The sequence below is a fragment of the Takifugu rubripes genome, chromosome 9, assembly GCF_901000725.2.
Source record: "Takifugu rubripes chromosome 9, fTakRub1.2, whole genome shotgun sequence".
NCBI classification, from domain to species: Eukaryota; Metazoa; Chordata; class Actinopteri; order Tetraodontiformes; family Tetraodontidae; genus Takifugu; species Takifugu rubripes.
Genome location: NC_042293.1, coordinates 8,051,095 through 8,074,656, shown reverse-complemented (window position 1 = coordinate 8,074,656; position 23,562 = coordinate 8,051,095). Strand labels below are relative to the sequence as shown.

The following is a 23,562-nucleotide window of genomic DNA, read 5'->3' as shown; positions in this document are numbered from 1 at the left end:
GGAGGAACAATAATCTCTCCATGTCACTCCTACACGCTTGTCAGTCTAAAAAAGGCAGTAAGCCACTGCTTGCTACTTTAATGCAACAAATTAATAGTGCGGAAAGAAAAATTGAAGGTTTTCTGGAATGTAGATGTTACAAAGAATTTATAGTTTTACTAAATAGCTTTTCCTTTATGGAAGGTGTTTCTGCATATACTGTAAAACTCTGATTAAACAACTTCTGCCTAAAGTGCAAATGCAAACACAACACTACTCCCCCAAGATGACAGAGGGAGCTCTGCCGGTGGACAACTCCTACATTATATCACTACAACTGGACAGTGTGTGAGTGGATCTAGTCTCCAAATCAATGCACACATCCACTTTTTGGGCACATTTTTGGCTTTTAGTTAGATGATGCAGTAAATCGTGGATCAGACAGAATAACTGATGCCAGTTTCTCTTTTGAAAGAGATTCATCTTGATTTAAGATGGCAAAGACGCCGCCGCAGCAGCCGCAGCAGCAGCAGCAGCAGCAGCAGCAGCAGCAGCAGCAGCAGCAGCAGCAGCAGCAGCAGCAGCAGCAGCAGCGAACACGAGAATCTAAATATAAAGATTTAAAATAGCCATTTTCTACCTCTGATGGTTGTTAGCTCCACACCAACATGTTTTATCCAGTGGTGAACTTTGAAACAGGATAGTGAAAGTCTGTGTTTATTATCATTAAGAACAATAATAATAACAATTTATCTTCCTCCATTTGTCTTTAACCAAGCAAACATGAAATGACAAGTGCATCTTCTGCTTCAGATTTAAATCCGGACTGTTTAGAAGCTCTTTGAAGTCTCCCTGAGGACCCCACAATAGGGAGAAACACAGAGACGAACAGTTCTGTGGATCCTTCTAAAGGCAGCACCAGGGTCAGGGTTACCTTAGAAACTCCCTGCCATCCGTTTTTTTCCTGCCTCGACTGTAACTTTAAGTCTGGGTCAACAGCAGAAAGGAGACTGCTTGACCCACTTTTTCAGTATTTTGCAGAAGATTACTGCCTGGCTCAAACACTACTCTTTTATTAAAGACCACTCTAGCGAATGTGAGCCTTTAAAAGACTGGATGTGAATGCAAACTTTATTTTCATTTGAAGTTAGCTTAACTTAAATGCTCTGTCACTTCGCTACAAAGCATTTTTATCCTCCCAGAATATCATTTCATCCATCCCGTACCCAGCATGTTTCCTGCCGTCTCCCTCTCTCCCTCATCGACCCACGTCCTCCTAGCTTTCCCTCTCTGCCCTTTAGCGTCTCCATGGCCACTGGTGATGCAGGGGAACTGATCTTCACATCAGACATGCGATCACTGTTGTGGTTTTGTCCCGGCGCCAGCTAGCTTTTATGAAGCCTGACTGGTTGCGGCCGCACCCACAGAATTGGCAGACTGGTAGAGTTGCGCTCCCCCCACCTCCCTCCCCTCCTGTTGTGTCTTTGTACAGCCCCTATTCTCTCGCTGCAGAAGGCCGGCGCCACGTCAATGTCCGAACTACCCAGGTGCCTGGACAAGCTGCCTGCGTCTGCTGAGTGGTTTGGACGCTGCCCCAAAGTAGCGAGGGATAGATGGATGGATGCGGAATAATTTGTAACTGCGGAGATCATCAAAATAAAAGAGCAGACCGGTCGTCTGGCAAATGAACCCTCGCTCCTCCCTTTTGTCTGAGTCCAATCATCCAGACCCTCAGTGTAAAGGACACCCTCACAGACAGGGCAGAACGGCGGGGCTCCAAGCTGTCACGGCTCTCAGCTGATAAAAATATGCGTCCTATAGCGCTCCCCTGCCTTCCCCACAGCTAAATGGATGGTGTAAATAAAGCAGCAGATTTATTTACACCACCGCCAACATTCTTCGACACGGGATGCAGCCGACAATTACCGTGAGATGTAACTGTGTGCTAAAGTCCAGAGGTATCGTAGCGGTCAAAAATTTATTGTTTTGTCCTTTTGAAATGTCTCACTTAGTCTACATTGAAAAGCTGACAGATTTTACCTGACCAATAAATTTGATGTCATATGCTTCTTAAAATGCTTCAGCCATAACAGCCCGCATTTTCTTAAGAGGACAGCCTCCCTCCTCTGATTTACGCATCAGGAAACTGGAAGCGGTCTTTGTTTTGTGTCTGTTTGGCACAGAGAGTTATGCTGCAGTGTCTGTTGCAAAGTCTAAAACCTCTCTCTGAAGAAATGTAGAACAAAGCAATCACGTTTAAAGATTAAAACGCTGTGATCATCAGCCTAATCCGAAAGGAAAATGTGCAAATGAGACCCGCCTTCAGAAAGAGCCCTTCGTTTTTCATTCCCATCCATCTCCGCTCGCGACAATGCTGGATTAAGGTGATTTTGCAAAGTGCGTGCTAATCTCCCATTAGAATCCCGAGGTAGTTAAATCCCCACTGTCTCCTCGTTCCTGCAGTAAATCGACATGGTGATGAGGCTCGTTGTAAAGCTGCTGAATCCTTCCCCTCCTTGTAAAGCAGAGGGACGGACAGAGAGCTGGAAGGGAGACAGAAGCCATAACCACCGCCCCACTGGGTCGTTACAAACATGCTAGACATCGTTGCTGGGTCCATGAAAACCCAGGGATGAAGATGTAATATGCAGCTGGTGTGTGTGTGTGTGTGTGTGTGTCGTAGTGCTGCCAGATCACACCTTGGGCCAGAGGCTTGATAAGGCTGATTCATTACCTGCTGCTCCGGCCTGTCACTATCACCTTCCCCCATCATCCCCATGCTGAAATCACAGTTGTAATTCCACCTGCAGGCCAACACTGAGATGTGCTTTTATCCTCTTGGTCTTTGTGTGTAAGTGCGTGTTTGCATAAAACAGCACGGTGGGTGGGGTGCGTGTGCAAGTCACACGTACGTGTGAAGCGAGCTTCTGGCTTTCCCCTCGATGCTCTGCTAATTACCAATCATAAGTATGTGCACGAGGGTAAAATTTGCATGCTTTTAGAATGAAAAATGAATGTTTCAATACAAGGCAACATCTTCTGAATGCCGTCGTGGTCCACTGACAAATCTGCGTGTGTGGGTGTGTGTGTGTGTGTAAGACCACAACAGAGAACATGGAAAACAGGGAATGCAGATATGCAAAGAGTTGCCAGGGAACCAACATTTGCTTGTTTTTCACTTTGTGAAAGTGGATAATTCCCTGACAGGAAGTATAGAATGTCACACCAGCCTTCAGCCCCACGCAAATAACACTCACGGGAAAGTGACACCAATCAACAACCGACTGGCTGGTGCTTCATGGAGGCGGTGGTTTCAGTTGATGTTTGATTATCATTGCAGAGCCACAGTCACACGATGGTACGTCGCTCGGCAGCCTGTTGAAAGCCGTCAGTGACTGGGGAGATTATTTGAATGACGGTATGGCCCCGAAATAAAACCACTGTGTTCCCGCTGAGGCGAATGCCAGTCTGCCTACTTCCTGTCACAAACCGTCACACAGACAGACGCTTTTCTCTCCTGCTACAATAACATCTGACACTTATGGAACTGAACCAAAAACACTGCAGACTCTCAACCTCTACCCACACATCCTTTAAAATACGTATATCTCCGCTTATAGACTGTTTTATTTACGCTGTTTTGTTTAAATCCTTGAATATGGCTCATTAAAGGAAAGAAGACGATGAGGATGCAAGATCGCTTTCTTTGGTTTTCACTTCCATTTAAAGCAGCCTGTCAATTCAAAGAAGGAAAAACATATATTTATCTGAGGTGGTGGCTCATCAGCCAGCAATAATGCAGTCTTGTGATTTCTTCCCAGGGAGCTGAACTCCAGCTCCAACCTCAACCTCTGACCCTGAGCATTTCCAAATGCTTCAGGTCTCTGAGAAGCCAGAGTGTTGATATCAGCATGCTTGATTAAACCATTGAATACTGGAACCATTACGGTTTCCTGACAGTGGCTTGTAATTTCTATTTGAGATTCAGGAATAATAATTAGAATGATTAACTGTTGCGACATTTCTATATGCAAATGCGGCGCTTCACAGTTTGGGCGGCTGACTCCAAGGTCGTATCTAAGAGATCCTGCAGATGAGCTTCGCCAGCGCCAGATGTGCCGTGACGTGATGAAAGGAAAATGGAAGCCGTGCGGCTCCGCCTGGCTGCCAGCTTTCTGCCCTCTAAACTTCTCGGACAATTCTGTCACACTTGTTTTTGCCTTTCCTCTGCCTTCTTATCAAATATTCTCCTCTACGCCATGTGTGAAACAAGCATAAACCACCTCAGAAATATCCCAATATGACAGTAATACGTGCCATAATCAACACGTTTTTGATTACCGTAGTTATTTTCAACTCTTTATCACCAAAACAGTTGAATCACAGCAACGTTAACGGGACAATATGATGACGACACCAGATGTGGAGGTAAGGATTGAGCAGGCTCAGAGAAAAACAATAGTTTCAACAGCATTTATGCATAATGAAGTAGATCACACATTTTATGACGTGCAATAAACAGGGCTCTGCGATTTATGGCCGTGGAGACAAAGGAATGCTCGGAACGCTAAAAATGAGCATGCTTTCACGGCATGAGCGAGGCAGTGCTGTTCCACTAAAGGTTCTAAATTATACAGAACAAGGTTATGCTGAAGATATAAAGTAGAGGCCTTAGGAAGGGATAAAATTCATTACAGGAAGCTATTCACACCTTTTCTATTATATATTAGCAAAGTTACTCTGATATTGCTGTTTTCACACTGTTCTGGTTGTGTTAGCCGTTTATGCTGAGAGTTTAACATTATTCTACATTAAATCCAGCATAGTGACATATACTAAACAAGACACTACTTGTGGCTGGAAAACAGACACAATTATATGAATTTAAAGGGTTTGTAATCTCTATTTAAGACTTCGACAAATGCAGTCCTCCATGTTAAATTGACTCATTCGTTCACTAAACTGATTCTGAACACAATTTAAGTACAAACTCCTTTACTGGAATGGGAAAAGCAGCAGCAAATGCAGAGTTTGGTTTGTGGGAAGGAGATGTAGTTTACACACTCCAACAATGAATTATTCAGATGCAGAACTGGCTGAAAGCATCGACTCACGCAGCAGTAACCTGAATCTGCAGCCTCGCAAAGGTAGATTTTTTCTTTTTTTTTTCTTGGAGAGCACAAACATCTCTGAGCTCTCCTCCTGTATCGACAGTATCTCCTCAGCAGATCAACACCACAAACACTTTTACAGCTCTGGTTGAGGCTAGACACACACAACTGCCAACAATCATGAGCCAGCACTGGAGGAAATTCACAACTAAAGAACACTTGGCAAAACTATTGGGAAATAAAGCAGGCACGGTCCTACCTCATGAGATTTGCTTGGTAATCAGACACAAGTGCATGTGTGTGCTCTATTTTATATTCAGACAGGTAGTGCACGGTTCTGAGTCGGGCCCGCTGCCTTGACATGATAGTCGATCAGACAGCCTCTCTGCCTTTGCTCTTTCAACCATCAAGTTGCACTTCAGGTGTCTGGATGGAATGTGTAATCTTTTTTTAGGGGGGGAAATATGTAAATTGTCATGAAGAAAGTTGAAATAAGACACAAAATATGTCACTTGACAAACATGGTTCGCTGTGAGTCATCCTGGGCATCAATTATGCAGGAAGATTCTAACTAAACACATAAATATTTTCTTGGGTTTTTTTTAGCAAATGTTTCATTCACCACTGTGAAATCTTTCAAACAGAGAGTAAATGAAAAGGAAATGCAAAATAAGAGAAAAGCTAATGAGAGATCCCCATCATGTGCAGCAGTGAAGTGGCATGATGGGCATGTGCGTTTTGTGTCTGCTGATGCCGTCTTCCAGATAATCTATGGGCAGGAAAGCTCAAAGACTGAAGGAGATGAACGCATGAAAGCGACAGCATCTTTTGTTGACTCCACAATGGTCATACTGCTATAAATCAGGCCGTAAGGTGTGTTAGAACTTATTCCAGGGCCTGTAGTAAACTCTAATCACCAGCTAATAACACAATAATTGTTTTATGACATAATTGCACAGCCTGTCTGATGTTGTCACAACGTCCTGAAGCAGAACAAATCTGCCCTAAGCCGTAAAATATTAATGGCGATGATGCAGAAAGTCGTTCCACTTTCCTGCTCTGCATGCATACATACATGATAAAGTACCACCACTAACCTTAAACCTAAATTCTAAAGCCCTAAACCCGAACCAAACCCAAACCTCTAACCCACTAAACCACAAACCTAATCCTAAACCCCAACACTAACCAAACCTAACCAACACTAACACTAACCCCTAACTCTTACCTTGACCCAAAACCTAACCCCTAAACGTTAACCCTAACATAACCCCTAACCCTCACCTCACCCTAAGCCTAACCAACCCTCACCTAACCATAACCCTGGCCAAACCACAACCCTAACCCAAATATAACCCTCTAAGCTTGCCCAAACCCTAACCCAAACTCTGAACGAACCCTAACCATAAACCCTAACGTTAAATCCTATTTTTAGATAATTGTGCTTTTAGAACAGCAGAGGTGCTAAAATGTTGCTGCCATGTTCCTCTTCAGCACACTCTAAAGCAATCCAACGCACATGTCGCACATTATTTATGGTGGCTGCTAATGCTAATGCTCAGTGACTATAATGTATGATATATTGTGGTCGCCAGTTCTGTTGGAAGGACCATAAAAAAACAAGAACCTCTTTGTCCCAACACAGAAAATACAAGTCTAATGAGTGGGATCCTACAGCATATATGTCTGTCTGTCCGACTCTTAAGGACCCATCTCTAGAGACAACATGAAAGGGTTGTATTTTTTTTTTGTAATTAATGTCAATGCAGCAATAAGCCTCTTTCTCACCCCCCTCCTGTCCTTTTGTGTGGATATTTTAGACTGAATCCTGTATGTTGTGGTGACAGATTTGTTTCACAATTGCTGACATAGGCTGGGGTTAGAGAGGAGAAGCTGGCAGGTGTGGAGGAGCCACATTAGGGGGCCCTGGAGAGAGCTGCAGGATGTTACTGACGAGAAAGATCAGGAAAGATGCATGTGGGTGCAGGATTGTAGTCCTGTGAGGATGCTCCGTCTGCAGCACAGATATGAGGCTCAGACAGCAGATTAGTGTTTCTGCACCATAATCAATTTCCCGTCTGGGTCCTGTTGAGGCCAAACCAGAACCCTCTGCTCGTCGGTTGTCCTGAACTCTTCGTTTCACCTTCACAAATGTGTAGTTTCCTTCACCGTAAACATTTCACATTCCTATTTTATTATTTGCTTTCTAATAAGCTCTTCGCTGAAGTGTCTGATAGCTACGGTCGACTCAGCACCCACAACACTGCTGAGGACTGTGACGGTTTAACCTGTGATGACAGCGTGTGGGTGTAAGTGAGAGACAGAGGGAGGGAGGGAGCCACACAGGCAGAATGAGAGTGAGAGAGAGAGACGCCGAGACAGACATTGACCTTGGCTGTGGGTGAACTCCATTGCACCCTTGTTATGAAGAATAGTACCATCTGTGTTTGTTTGAGCCTTCAAAAACACACAACACACACCCAAGTGATATGAAGGTCGGCGCTCCATCATGCGCCCCTGTGGTCTATATGCTGAACTGCTGGTCTAAGTGGTCAAAGATGAGTGGAAAAGGATGCATGTTCTTTATCTTCATATAAAATAGTCACAACTAAAACCTACGTTTTGTGTCTGAAGGTGAATGTGTGAAAGGTGTCTCGATGTGAGATCGACTTTGGAACAAAGGACCACTCTGGAATTAAAGGGCAGAGACCGCAGGTGGTGCCAGGGGAGCTGCTGGTCACCACAGAGGGAAAGAGAGGAGTTTTACTGCAGCAGATCGATGCGCGCGGCAGCCAGAGCGCTGTTCTTTTCACAGGGTCTGACACAAACAGACACAGGCCGATGCAGTTTATCACATAACCGGTCTGAGATGATCAGCTGTGCAATCAAAAACACAAACATCCCACGGCCCCTCACCACAAGGCCATATTCTAGAGGTCAATCCAAGTCAAATGGAAGAAGTTTTTGTCTGATGAGAACATATTTGGGCTTTTTGATCATGTGTCCACTTCGATCACCTCCAGATTAGCCTCTTTTGCTCACTCTCTCTTTCTCTCACGCACACACACACGCGCGCACCTGCGCGAGATAATTGGAGTCAATGGAGGGTGCTTTTCTGTGGTGTGTGAGTTGTTTAACCGAGTCATTTTAGGGAAGTTATGAGAGCAAAAGATCTGATAGCTACAAGTGTTGATGATGACAACAGTCTCAGAGCAGCTGACACTTACGTTTAAGGAGGTCCTCAAATGTACTTCACTAAGCTAAGGAAAGGTGAAAAGGTGAGTAACGCAGTCTTACCTTGGCCTGGCATCAATGTCCCGCTGAAAGAGAGAGATAGAGATTTTAGTTTTTGCACATAAAAAACCCAAAATGCAGACCTGCTCTGACCACATCTGGCACGACTTTGACTCACTTCCACTTTCATCCTGTGGTCACCCTCATGTATATTCATGAACCTTTAAAGGGAGAACCAAGACACGTGAGAGCCGCAGATATTATTCATTCCACTGGAAGCTTTTCTGTTTAATTTTGATCTGGCTTTAAAGGATTTTTCAATGTCAAAGCAGCAGATGTGATTTGTTGACTGGGCCAGATACACGCGCTCTGCAAGCAAAAGGTTTAATGGCAAGCCAGATGAAATATTTAATCAAACTCCAGACTCTGTCGACATGCAGGAGATGTAAATACATCACATCACAAGGCTCACCCATAACTTTTGAAATATTCCTGAAAACAGTAAACATTGATATTGACTTCCAGTCAAGCTGTTTTGAGCTCAAGGCCTTGTTGCGAATAATTTCCATGCAGAAAAGATTAAACAATGGGCTTATATCCTGGATGCTTAATATGGAATATGATTGCAAGCAATGGAAAACAAAGGGCCTTTTATTTCATAATTGAAAACATCATCAATGTGTACATGTCTGAATGAGTGCCAAGATTCCCCCCCCCCCAAACAACACGGACATCCTGTTGTGGCACAACTTCAACAGCTTTACTAAAAATCGTTCGTAATTAAATTGTGATGAATTTGAATCTTAAAAAGCAATAAAAAGCATTCAAGAGCCTTTGGTGGCACGCGTGTACAACACAGTTATCACCGATGCATTCTAAACATGCAGTATGGATTTAGTTTGGTGAAACATTCGCACATTCAAAACTATCCAAAATTCAGAACACAGACAGAAACAGTGAGTTAGTCATTAGATTAGTGCGATGTCTAAACAGAACCTCCTCTGGATCAGTTATGGAGTGGCCTGACCTGGGCCACACATGAGCTTAAAGCTAATCACTGGTGTGCAGCAGTCATACATGTGGACGTTGTGAGATACAGTAGGAGACCAGCAGGTACACGGGCCCATCTGCACCAAAACATGAGGGAGGTTTTCATATTCTTCTCTGTAGATCTACACACTGCAGGATGTGTGTATCTGCAGCGTGTGTGTGTCTCTCCAAACAAAAACACAACTTCCTCGATACATCAATAGTTTTTTAATCAGCGTGGAGTAAACAGAGACTATTTAAATAAACTGATGTCCAGGGTTGTATAAAACAGACCCTGCTGTGACTCAGAGTTTAGAAAATAAATGAGACGAAGGCTCTTAATCTATTTTCCCTCTGGCTTCCGCTGGCTGGTCAAATTTAATTTTGTCATTATTACGCAGCGTTATTATTCTCTGTGTGTGTACCTGTGTTAGTCTACTTTCAATAAAACAACAACAACACCAGGTTATTAACACAACTATTGTTCCTGTGACCATGAGACCTCAACAACCAAAAGCTAATTTTTTATCGAGGTTGCATTGGACTGCGTTATGACTTCAAAAAAGACAGAAACACTTTTAAGCGGCAAAACTGGAAGGAAAGAAACAATGAAGCAGCACCTTAGGCTTCTAAAAATAAATAAATAAAGTAGATGAGGACCACATCGAACAAATTAAGTGGATTTATTTCATTAGTGGAGAAAAAAAGCTCTCCGCCACATTGAAAAGACTTTCGGGTAGCTGGACAGAACAGAGTCTGGGATCGAGAGATGCTTTCAGAATATAAATGGAGGGTTTGCAACAAGGTGCCAACTGCTGCTAACATTCCAGATGAGGACGCTCAAACTTATTTCTACTCGTGAACCAGAGCAGAGTGTGTGGTCATGAGGAGGCGGTGTGATACGGTCACGCATGGAGTTATTCCTGAAATGCTGTCCGCATGTTTAGCGTGCAGAACTTCAACACTGCTAACCGAGTAAATTACAGAACCCCCGTCTCTACATTTACCCCCTGCCCTCCTGGGCCTATCAATATCCAAATAACAGTCCTCATTACTCACTTCACTTTGAGTCTTAATGAATTTGGGCCGCAGTGGGTTAATTTCCCAGCTACGATATGCAATCTGTACATCAGCGATGGCCATTAAAGGGCCTCGCCGCTCCTGCTCAGCATCGCTGGGGAAACTAAAGCCTCCTTCCCCAACTGACATGAATCTAGTATTAAGAGTGACAAATAGAGCAATGGGGCATTTACAACGGGGGCCTATAGGCGGCAAAGACCTCCGCTTCATTATTCGAATGAGGAATGGGGGGATGAAGCAGTCGTGACACGGCCCGTTACGTCAATCTGTGTGTAAATGATATGCGGACATGGACAAAAGAAAACAGCACCGCGCGGTGCTATAAGATGTTGGTATGTAAGAAGAGAATGAACAGTCACTCTCCTCAGAAATTACAGATCCTTTAGCCAGGAGACAAACAGAGTTACACTTATGCTTCATCAGGCAGCAGCAGCCTGGGATTTATTTGGCCCTGTATCATTCTGTCACAGCTGACTGCATGGAAGCAAAATTGGCACTTTCTCCTTGAATAAAATGTATGCCCCAGATAAATAAAGCCAGTTTCCTGTTTCATTTAGGGCAAAGCCGTGCATGGCGGCACCTGTTTACCATATTCATTGGACCGAAATAACTGTGCAGCAGGTGTTGCACTCATTAGACAGAGTCAACGGAGATAAAGACTTCATGGCCGCCACCATGTAAAGTCACATCCAGGGCAAATGCAAGCTGCTATGTGTAAAATATGAAAGTTTTATTAGTTTGTCTTTCAGTCTGACACTTTATATTGACTCGGACTCCTCCGTTGCCCCCAAAAAGAACCTTTTTAACTGTGCAAGTGCAGCAAAAACTGATTGATATGCTATATGAATCCTATCCAGTTGGATTTGATACTAACAACAATTAAAAAGTTAAACAAAAACCTGATGGCAAATGTCAACATTGATCACCGACAGCTCAGTGAGATGAGTAAGAGTTTAAAAAAATAAAGTCTTTGTGAAGTATAAAGACTACAAGTAAATCGTGCCCGGAAAAACTGTCATCGTCTGTAGGCCTGAGCTCCTGAAATGGAGGGAAGTGATGTGGAACGCTGTCCTGTGGTCTGATGAGTCCAGCTTTCAAATTTGTTTCTGAAGTCAACTCCTTCAGGCTAAAGAGGAAGAAACCATCTGGCTTGTTATGGCTTGTTATGAGCACTGAGTTCAAAATCCCAGATTTGTGATGGTAATGGGAGTGGATAGTGCACGGCATTATGGGTAACTTTCAAATCTTTGAATGCTCCATCAGTACGGAAGGAATAAACAGGCTTTTTGGATGAAATTAAACCACATTATGCAGCCTTGCAGAAGTCCAGATGAAGGTGCTAATTACTTGATTAAAAACTTTACTAAGAATTACTTATGCAGTAAGCAACCATCTGGCTGCACTGCAGTCCGCAAGACACGAACTGGGGGAAGAAAGCTTCTAACCTGGACTCTGTGAGCTGGTTCTGGGGCTGCAATGATGTCCCCTGCCCTGACCGCAGGCCTTCCACCCTCCGCCTTCTCCAACAAGCACAGCTGGTCGGTAATGCTGGCCATCTCCTCCTGCAGGCGCTCGGTTTCCAGGCTGATCTCGGCGATTTTCTCGGCGGCCGATGCCGTCAGGAAGGCCTCTTTCAGGTCTACGAGATGAAGGCTCCTCTTCTCCTCCAGACGCACCAGTTTACGGAGCTCGTCAAACTGGGCGTTCACGTAGTCCTCCAGCTCTTCTGTGGTCATCTTAGGTGCAGACACAATCAAACAGACAGAGTTGACAAAATAAAACACAATACAACCCGAAAAACTAAAACTTTAATTTTGGAACGACCTCGAAAACGAGTTAAAAAAGTGATTGATTTCAGCTTTTTGTTGCTTGTTTGTGACTATCCTCCTCACGCCTCCTCAGTTCATTTGTTCAGATTGTTTCCTCCTCGTTGGGAGGGATTTATCGCGTACACAATCCCTGCCATCCATAAATGCACTCGCTGAAAAATCGAGCCACCAAAGCAGGAAGAAGAAAGAAGATTTCTGTTTGTTATTTTGACACGGGTGTCATTTTTAATGATAATGGCACCATTTTCTCCTGCTGTAAGTGACAGCATGAAGCAGATCCCTTGAAGGTAAACTAAACTCTATGCATCCCATCTGTATATAAAGACTTCAGAGGCTATTTGGACCACAGAAAGCCATCTGTTTAGTGCGAACCTCTGAAAGAGCTGTTTAGCTCTGCCTGTAACCGTGACGTTGCCACATTGGCAAAAGTCTCTCTGCCAAGATCTCTGCTTGCAAATGTTATAATTGCTTCAATTAGCCACGGCATCCCTGCTCTTCTGTGGGCAAGAACTCTATTCCTTTTCTTTTTTTTAAATTTATCGATCAGTGCAAGTAATTGTGAATGAAAAATCTAGAATAAAATGTTGCATTTTTCTTTGCTTTTTTAAAATAAATTCCAAGTGATAGATTCATAGCGCTGTCACGCCGTGATGTAAAATCAAGATATGAACACAAAGAAAATAATAAATGTGCATGTATTAAATCCATGGAAGAAGTGAGAAGTGAAGCAGACATGCACAAAAATGTGTGCCAGAAGAAGAATTAGGAGCTCAAACCATCGCTCATGGTGTGATGACTAAGATGCTAAAGCTTGCATTCTAATCTAATAATACAGGAAATCTCAGTAATCCCTTTACATTTTATAAAGCTTTGATGTCTGATGTCATCTTAATGTCCGAAATGAATATCAAGTATCCCTTTAACAAGCTTTAGCATTTAGCAGTCATGGCAAACAGCAATGACATTTGTGCTAGTGTCACATGGAGATCATCCTCTGGCAAACTTTTTTTCATAGCCACTCTTGTATGAAGGCCACCCGAGCAGTACTGGGCTAGACGGGAGTGAACTACAAGCCGAGTTCCCATTAAAGGATATGAGCCCCTCAGGTCAGCCTCATTGGGTCAGGTTCTGGCAGCGTCAGAAACACGCACACTAATAATCGGAAACCCTTGTGCAGGAAACGGTGCTTCAGTTCAAAGAAAGAGAAGAAACAGGCTCATGTCCTTGTCGTGCTCTCTTTGCATTACAACCAGTCTCCGGGGTTCTAACTGCATGTAGGAATGATGCTAGCAAGGCTTTTGAGGCTAAATAGCATTTGAAGTAGCTGGATGACATGTGCGACCTAAGTGCTGCAGGGACGTGACTAAATGACTTCAGTGTAAATTCGTCAAAGTTCAATAGTTCACGCATGTATTCAAAACAGCTTTCACAATGGGATGTATAAATCAGGAGGAACAAAGCTTGAACATTCATCCTCCATCCAGTCTCCCGGACACAGAAGCCTCCCACCCTCCTATTTAGTCCCAGTGGCCTGGGTGGCAGATGGACCAAGGCTCTTTGTGTGTGTAGAACATGAGACCCTCTGCCCTTGGACCTTTGGCCCATTGATGGCGCTTGCACGGAAGAAGTACTCATGCGGGCTAATCTTCATTTGCATTGCTGCGAGCTAAGCTGAGGCCTTGAAACGAGGCTTCGGGACAGACGACAGAGTGAGCACAGGAGATGAGAGCAAACACATCTGGACAGCGGATTTAAAAATCTCATTCCTTCTCCCAGCGTGGAATCGCTTTATCCATGTTTTTATGTTTATTTGTCCATTTTACTCAGCTAGCTTCCCTGAAACTGATTTTTTTTTTTGTTCCAGTTGAACTTTAATTCAATAACTGCAAATGTCAACAGACACAAAAATATCCACCCCACTGAGGCCAGAAAATGAGAAAACTGAAGCTGAATTAGTAATTAGCGACACAAAATAGCTACAAATATATACCGTAATACATCAAATGTCTCCCATTTATATAAAAGAAAAAAGTTACATATTGTAAATACTCATGGAAACATTCTGCACATTCAGTGATGAAAAATGCAGAAGCAGAATCTCTTTATTTAGAAATGAGAACTATGTAATCTAACTTTAATGCTTCTCGTGTGTTGTACAGTACAGTGAAATAAAAATGAAGCCCAGTTCCTGGAACGCTCCCACAACTGATTCACTGTCTGTGCTGCTGTTGTTGTTGCTCTGGTTGGGTGTGTGATGTGCTGTTTAAGAGCACCTAAAACCGACTAATTGATCGTTAAGGGTAAACAGGTTTGAACTGAACTGAACTTGACCCTGTTCACAGCGAGCGCAGAACTCTTTTGTTCTCTTTTATCTCGGGACAAATTCCGATCATCCTTCTAAAGCTGCAGCTCGATTCATGCACAGCAAAAAAAAATAAAAATCCCTTCCCAGGAGTATCGTCTAAAGAAGAATACACAGGAAATGGATAAAAGAGGGAAAGCAAATAAAAAAGGGGGGTTCAGTGTGTCAAGGAGGAGTGAAAATATCCACCTTTTATGGCTTCTGGGAGAAGCGGCGTCAGCCGAGCAACTTTCTGGGGAAAGATACTGAGTAATTCCATTAAAATGATGCGGGTAGATACAGAGAAGCACTGACAGCCTTAAAGAGCGAGTCTTTCATGCCTGACCCGGCTATTCCTCAGCCTCGGCTTTGGAGGATGGCTTTAATATGTCTGCTCCTCTTTTATGAGGCAGGGAAACAGGATGCAGCCGCCGCACGGCTGTTCACATTTTTAACTCTGTGCAAAGCTACTTGAAGACAGCGGACCCCTCTCTGCTCCATAGGCCTTAAAGAAACCCAGCGTGTTGGAGTGTGGCTGAATAAATCATAAGAGTGAGACGAGTGCTGCTGATGACTGGGTGTCCTGGTTTGGAGCTGCATCATGCTAACCCTGAGATCTCTGTCTGCAGATATTCGACGGGCTCCTCCCGTTACAGTTCCGGCCCCCCTGTTAGTCGCCGCGCAGCCTCGTCAAAGTTTCTGTGCTATGTCCCGCTCCCATGTGGCATCTGGAGATATGAGCTCTGAGAGATTAAAACCCCCACACCTGCAGCAAGGCACCTAATTAAGTGGGCTCGACTTAATAAGCAAACACCGGCTGAGGGCGAAATCTCTGCAATCTCCATCCCTCGCCACGGAGACGGGGGCTTACACCTTTTCTTTTCCAAGCATAGCGTCCTACCTTTACCTCTTCTTTTCATCATCCATAAAACATGCTTACACTTTTAATGGACGTGCGAAGAAATCCACAAGAGTCCCTCTGAACACAGCACATCTCTGCCGTGCAACAGCATCGAACTAAATGTTCAGGAAATCCTCGGGGCTGCATTGATATTTGACTATGATAATTCTAAAGCCGTAGTGCTGCACGCCATTTACCTCTTTCTGCCCAGGGACATTAACCTTCCACATAATGCCACCGTACCTGAGCAGAATCACCTCAGGTACTGAGAGGAGCTCACCTCCTCTGTGCAATTACTCTCCTCTGAGTTCAGACAATATATTAAGCGTGCACAGACTGCAGCTGGTGTCTGAAAGTGCTCCCACTGACTGGTGAGTGCACGGCTGAGCCCTATAGCTGCACATCCCTGAACCCGCGCCTCATTGAAACGTCTCTGGCTGAACATTACCTAACAGTCTGTGGCAGTACATGCCCCAGCTATAGCATTTGTAATGGAAATACAGCCACAGGTTTCAAGGTTGACTTGTTGTGAAAATTCAATTTGCAGAATTTTTGTTGTGGTCGATATGGAAAGAGAAAGGTGACGGCGAGCGAGTGTGTGCCAGCTGCACGCTTTTTGAGATGTGGAGAGTGGAAAAAAAAGGTTGAAATAAGGCCAGCACGGGGATAAAAATCTCCGCCTCCGAGTCTGAATATAGCAGACGTGTGAAAGAACAAATCAAAAAGAAAAATGTCTGTTCTCCTGCACAGTGCAAACATGAAACTTTGTACTCCATCACTGTTGGTGCTTACCGCTCATATGAATTATGAGGGTTTCATAAGTGTTGTTAAATTCAGCTTCAGTGCATGGAAGCAGGTAGTTGATAACTAGCCTATCTATAGTTGAACAATCATGCGACTTGAAAAAGCAGGAGATGGCACCACATAGCTGGGTTCTTCTGTATCTAGTAAAAAAATGGCGTAACTCCGCCTAAATGACGAATGGTGACGTCACCTCACGTCTGAAAAAGACATGACTCATTAATCACAGAGACATCTCACCATAATTATTGGGCAGAATTTGCAGACAGTAAATGGATCCCATCTCTGATCTGTGAGGTGATGGACTAAACTAATTGGCTCCCACCACATGCTTTTGTAACATAAGATCTTTCTAATCTCTTTTTATTTTATTCCAGACTATTACATCTGCCCCGCTGCATGCTCTACACCGATGCAGCGTCTGCTCATCTACTCCGTTTATTAGAGAGAAGGAAGTAAAAGCTCTACCTTGTGTTTCTGGTGGCCTAATCCCAGGTATAATCTTTCTTTTTTTTAACCTTAGATGAAGCCTGGGAACTGGGATCAGCCTCTAATCCCACAGACGCAACCTTTAAAATAAACCGCCCCTGATTCAAGGTAGGAAAAAAAGAAAAATCACAAATTTGTGCTCTCAAAGCTGGACTCGTTCGGAACGTCACGCACATGGGTGGCTGGAGAACCGCCCGGCATCTAAAAAAGAAAAATGGATCTGCAGTGGCCACGGTGCTAAACTGACAGGCTGGCTGACACAGTCGAAAAAGCAGACATTTTTTAAAGGCTGAAAAAACAAAGATGAAAATTAGGAGTAATGCACAGCGCGGCGTCGCATGCGCCGTCTGCAGCGGTTACATCACCCTGTACATGCTGACATGACGTTTACATGGGGAGAAAAAACATCTAAATGCAATCAAGTGCAAACAGGTTTCCAACGTTCTCAAGGTCATTCTTTCACTGCCACAGAGAAACTGCCATTTTGATTCGATCTGACTGGGTTTGAACTCATTAAAGGATAACAGCTGTGCTCCGTGCTCCGGAGGAAGTTTTCTAAAAATAATGGCCGCCCTATAGCTTTGATTTAAGCGTTCCGCGTGCAGCCGTTTGCACTCACCTCTGGGCTGGTCCACTTGGTTTTGATCTTCTCGGCCATCTGTTGGGTAGAGCCCAGTAGGTCGTAACCCTGTCTGCCCTGTGGGAAAGACCAGACACACGACACAACAGGGATGGAGGATTAAAGGCAAAGAGGTGGGAGGTGATTTTCTTATGCCAGCACATCCTGCACCATCGTGCATACTCATGCATAGAAGACTTTTGATTCTAAAGATTTAGAGCACAGTTTCAGGCCCCAGCAATGATGCATTTAGCCGCCATCACGGAAAAAATTGGAATACTTCAACAAATGACTTGATCTATTTAATACAGTCGCAGCAAAAATCTCTGAGGTGGCATGAAGCCAAATGGACATGGAGGTATTATTAATCTCAGCTTTCACTGTTCCCATATAGTTTAATTAAGTTTCCATGTAATTGAATCGCTTTATGAGTGATGGTGTGGTGGGTGGTTGTGTTATATTATTGTGTTCTGAATGTGATGGGCTCTTGCTTAGTGTATAATACTGAATTACAGAGGTGTGATTTATCACACTCAGTGTTCCTCACCTTTTGCCACAGGTAGGCCTCCTGCAGGGTGATGATCTCATGTGCACGGTGTTCACCTTGCACCGCGCACACCACACAGATGATCTTCTCATCCATCTTACAGTAGAGAGAACCCTCCTGTTCATGCTCCATGCAGCGCAGTCTCTCTACCGTCACGGTGTCCCTTTTCTGATCTGCTGAAACAGAGACCTCCTGCCCTGCTTCTGCACCCACAGGCCCCTCTCCCACCACAGGCTCCACCTCCAAACCACTCAGCAGTCTCTTTAATCCAGCGTCGCCCCCCACAACCCTCTGATTTCCTCCCATTCCAGCCTCACCACCGGCTCCACCTCCAAAGCCGTTGTCTTTGATGGAGCCGAGTCCATTAGCTGGAGTATTATCATGATTATAGGGCGCTAATAGGTGATGTGTGCTGATGACATGTCTCTCCGCATGGAGAGGACAGAAAGCAAAGCTGCATTTGTGACACACTAGAGTGGCCATTTGGGCTTCATCGGGCTCACAGGCGTCGCATGTCCCGTCCATCTGCGGCAACTCCTCATTGTTCAGCGACGTAGCTCCTTGTTGGTGGTCTTCTTTGTGGTCCATAGTGGCTAAAATTTCAATAAGAAACAAAAATCCTATAGGAGACACACAGAAAAAAACGACAAGTTAAAAATAGCCGCGACCTTCAGTGAACAGCTCTCGTATTTGCATGGCAGAGTGCCCAAGATCATCTGGACTAATCCCCTCTGATATAATATTCCCTCAAACAGGTGACGCATGTGGAGGGGGGCCCAAGTCCTCAGGATACACCCGCAGCACATACACGCAGTAGTTACAGTATTTGTCAAGGGCAATAAACAGGGAGACCCCATCTGTGGCCAATGCTGTGTCTTCCTGAGCAAACACACACTGTTGTTTACTGACACACAAAGTGCTGACTGAGTTTGCACCAGACACACAAGCTCACCTCCTCCCAGCTCGCTCTCTCTACAGGCCCTGACCTTTTCATGTGGCGTACTGGATGCCCTTTCAGCTGACTCTCCTGGAGTATAACTCAGAGGATCAAGAGCAACAGAACACACATACAAATGTACAGGGAGAAATATTTATTATCCCCAGAGCCACCTCTCTTTTCCTCTCTCTCTCTCTCTCTCTCTCTCTCTCTCTCTCACACACACACACACACACACACACACACACACACACACACACACACACACACACAGATGGTGTGTGTGCAGCAGTGAATGCCCACCGCTGAGGTAAACATCCGGTGAAAAGTGCAGTATTGTACAGAAAACTCTCGGACGTCCACATCCCCTCTCTGCCAGCTGGAGGCCGGCATTTCTCTTACCCTTTTGGGGATCGCCGGTTACACTCTCGGTCCTTCTTCTCCTGTCTCCCTGTCTTCTACTTCATACTTTATTTCAAGAAAACGCGGAGTCGCCGTTGACATAATTAGCAACAGGGCTAACTTCCGTAGCACAGCCGCCGCTGCTTCGTCGCTTGAGCTACCCCGCAGGTTTTAACAACACACGGACTAAAGCTCCAAAACGACCGCGTTTAGCTACTTCCTTATTGCTGGTTGGGCTTTTTTTCTACTTCCTGCCTCTGTGTGTGTGCGTGTGTGTGCGTGATTTACTGAAGAGTCCGCGTCAGTGCACACGCTGGTGGGAGCGAAGCATCAGCACAAAGACTATTGCAGTTACAGACTTACAAATTCAACAAACAGCTGTTAATTACAATGCAATGTTGGCTTTGTCACTACAACTAAAGATAATTATTGCATATTAACTCACATTTACACTTAGTTAAGGGGAAAAAACAAAAACAAACATTACCTCATTTTGTGACTCGCCAGAAAAGAAGAGGAGTCCTCCAAGCGGTCCATAAAACCCCACTCTTTTTAAAAAAAAAGATACTGTGTTCGGTTGTGATCAAAGAGCCCGTGACTGCAACGTTTTAAAAAATGAAACACTTACATGCTGTTCTCTTTCTCTTAAGGGCATTTGCCTGCATCATTTGCCAATGCTTTAAGTCAAAACATGCTATGTTTAGACATCTAACACTGCCACCTTCCAGGTTTTTTTCATGATCAGCAGAATGTGCTGCAAAAACAGACAGCTGAACAGAAGGATATGCATAGTAGACAGTCTGCTAGGACACCTTTGATTATCACCCCTGCATCTTTATGTCTTTTTGTCTTTCTTTCAACAACATTAATAAACTATCCAGGATGTTTCATCTGCACTGTTTTTAGTCTGTTTCCTTGGAACGATCCCCTGGGTTTCTGGGGTGCAATTATACTAAAAACACTGTTTTCATGTTTTGCATCTTTAACTGCAGAACAAGTAGCTGTCATGGCCACCGCAGTCTGTCTCTCTTTCCAATATTAAAAACAAGACATGGGATTTTGCAAATATGTTGTCTGACACTGTGGGCTACTTTCTTGTACAGAGGAAGGTTGAAAATAAAAATCAATCTTTTAAAAAAAAATGTATCATTCATAGCTTTTCTCAAAGACATTCATCAGAATAAAGGATAAGAAAAATGTATATATATATATTATTTAGGCCCTCTTACACTGTGAAAGTGTAAAATGGTCCTATAAAAGAATAATCCATTAAAATAATATCTTGGGGACCTGCCCAGAGCTTACAGACCAGAAATACAGAATCACCTGAGATACTAAATAATCTCGTGGGACCTGACTTGAGTTTTAATGAGGGAGATTTCATATATTTCCTAAAAAATCATTCAATCTTTCACTTGCAGTAGATCTATGATGCTTGTTGATGAGACTATAGTATATGAGAGAATTATATGAGAAAACATCCATCCATCCCTCCATCCATCCATCCATCCCTCCATCCATCCATCCATCCATCCCTCCATCCATCCATCCCTCCATCCATCCATCCATCCATCCATCCATCCATCCATCCATCCATCCATCCATCCATCCATCCATCCAGTAGATAACAGCACACTGAGTGACAGCTGAGGCTTACAAGTTACTGCCATTATGTGAGAAGATGAGTGGGTTCAGCTGGATGAGACAATGAATTTCAAAACTACTGTTAATGGAGAGTTTGTAATTATCATGTCTGTTTTCTCCCCTTCTGTTCGCGCCGTAACCCTCCAAAAACTGGCACTGCCAAACAGTAGAGGGGGATTAGAGGTCTGTAGAGACACAGAGATGATGAAAAACAAGCTGTTCTATGCAGCGAGATCTAAAGAGGCTGCAGAGCCGCACTTTCAAATCAGTTCTGACTGTTACCCCCGCTTGAACGGCGCACCACCAAAAACCACAACTGTCATTCCAAGTAAGCTTCTAGTGTTCTGAACAATGACAGGTTTTGAGCTATTTGAAGGGGATTATTTTACAAGTGCAGCCATATTTATCGCCATAATCTGAAAGTAATGGATGACTCGGGAAGGTTTTACTGGCAACATCTTATTATTCATCAGACTAATTTAAGCTATATGCTAACTGGCTGATAAAAACTGAAATTTGGATTTGGAAAACTGTCAACACTGGGATTAAAAATTCAAAAGGGTTTGCAAAGAACTGAATTACAAAACTGAAGCACACATGGTCAATGTAAAATGCATCAAAGTGCTGCTCTTTAAAGAATAGACCCACAGCAGAGGCTTATTAACCAACACAATAAAAGTGTGCCAGTGATTTTAATTTCTTCAGCCAGGGCTGTCTGACACGCAGTAAGAACTAAATCTATTCATGTATAAATTGAATTTATGCTGCTGAGAAATGCCTGTGTGAAAGTCAGCCACTCCAAGCACATTACGTTCTCGGAAAGAGTGACTGGAAGAAGCCTTGGCAGCCCAGAACAGAGTGAGAACACTAACCGAATTCATCAGTCCTAACATTGTTTTATTGGCATGAGGTGGCTGTTGGGCTCCAGATAAAGTGTGTGTCAGAGCAGCGTTTGCTGAGTGTGTTACCATCTCTCATTTCCTTAACCTCCTGTTATTTTTTACAATCCCCTGTCTTCCTGTGTGTGCTCTGAAAATGTTTCTGCTTGTTCTTGCCTTTTCCTTGAACCCGTCAGAGCTGTGTACAGCGTTAAACTGAACAATTCACAGCTGTGAAAGGTTATTTTGTATTTATGAAATGAGTTTATTCCAATAAAGCATTAGAGTTAATCTATGATGAATAAAATGATCCAAAAGGAACTGGAACTCAGAGTAGAGTTTAAATCTCATTCATCTCTCTTCTATTTGCTACATATTGAGTTGCAAAATGCTCATTCTGTTAGCAAAATCCCAGGACGTTTTTTGCAAAGTGGGGCCATTTTCAACTGTGTGTTCTGTTACTCTTGACAACTTCAAAAGACTGTTTGATGGTTAAGACGTGGTTTTAAGATTGAGGTCAGGATTGAGCTTAGGTCAGGGATAGGGTTAGGGGTTTAGCATTAATGGGTAGGGCTAGGGTAGGGGCCGTGGTAATGTATTATGTCTATGAAAGCACCACAAAGATAGACATATGAGGCTATGTGGGTATGTGTGTGTCTGTGTATGTGTGTGTGTGTGTGTGTGTCTGTGTGTGTCTGTGTGTGTGTGTATGTGTGTCTGTGTGTGTGTGTGTGCTGTCAAGACTGATCTAAGACAGCGAACACTAATATACAGGTCAGAGGAGGAAGGAAAAACATATGACGGATGGACGCACAGGGCAGCACATTCCGCTCCTCCTGCCCTCTAATGCTGCTTTTACAGGGAGTATGAGCTCATTGAGTGGAACAGGTAAACCAGTTAAATGTCTCTGTGCAGGATGAATTATTCATGCTAGCATGTAGCTGAATGCTGTGGAAGCTGTACAGTAACAGTAAGTGTCAGAATCTTGCATCCATCAAATCAACCTGGTCCGATCCCATTTTCTTTTTTTTAACTTCTTAAATTCACTATATTTTTCTGGGGCTTGGGACCTTAGCATTTCATTTTTAAGTGACTGCTGCTGTAAATATTGTGGATATGACAATGGAAAATCTTAAATCTTGACCCTAAATGAAATAGCAGAGATACACCAAAGGAACATGAGGGTAGCTGGGCTGCAAGTTAATGGAGATCCCTCACTTGCTCCCTACTTTGTAAGTTTGTTGGTGATCAGGATTTAATCACTTCTACCCCCCTCTCTATCTATCTATCTATCTATCTATCTATCTATCTATCTATCTATCTATCTATCTATCTATCTATCTATCTATCTATCTATCTATCTATCTATCTATCTATCTATCTATCTATCTATCTATCTATCTATCTATCTATCTATCTATCTATCTATCTATCTATATTATGGTTATTACAATTGCCATTTTAAATTAATCCACCCTCATAAAATGAAATAAAAAGCTGCCATGAGTTGAAGCCATTTTTCAGCAGGCTACTGCTGCAGATAACAGTTAATGTCAGTCACGAGGATTAAACATTCTGTCTTTGAACGTTCATTATCAAAGTTATTATAACACTATTAGCTGCAGATTCTGTCACAGATAAAAGCTAATTAATTCTGACTATTCTCGTGACCTTTGGGAGGCCATTAAAACTTTAAAAACCCTGTCATGTTTCCACATCTCTTGCCAGAGAATCAATACTC

General features: G+C 43.5%; 1 protein-coding gene across 3 annotated transcripts in view; it reads right to left on the bottom strand.

The window, feature by feature from the left end:
* trim44 (tripartite motif containing 44) overlaps positions 1-20,135 on the bottom strand; it is a 28,043-nt gene extending 7,908 nt beyond the window's left edge. The window contains exons 1-5 of one of the 3 annotated variants that reach the window (XM_029841386.1): positions 19,787-20,135; positions 17,961-18,580; positions 17,414-17,491; positions 11,879-12,169; positions 8,388-8,410 (exon numbers count right to left, since the gene is read on the bottom strand). In XM_029841386.1, the coding sequence (XP_029697246.1) occupies positions 8,388-8,410; positions 11,879-12,169; positions 17,414-17,491; positions 17,961-18,548 (980 nt within the window). In that variant the 5' untranslated portion in view covers positions 18,549-18,580; positions 19,787-20,135. Of the gene's footprint in view, positions 1-8,387; positions 8,411-11,878; positions 12,170-17,413; positions 17,492-17,960; positions 18,581-18,912; positions 19,084-19,299; positions 19,618-19,786 lie in introns of those variants that run through there. The other 2 variants (XM_011607282.2, XM_029841387.1) reach the window with 2 other exon arrangements.
* Positions 20,136-23,562: the final 3,427 nt, after the last annotated feature.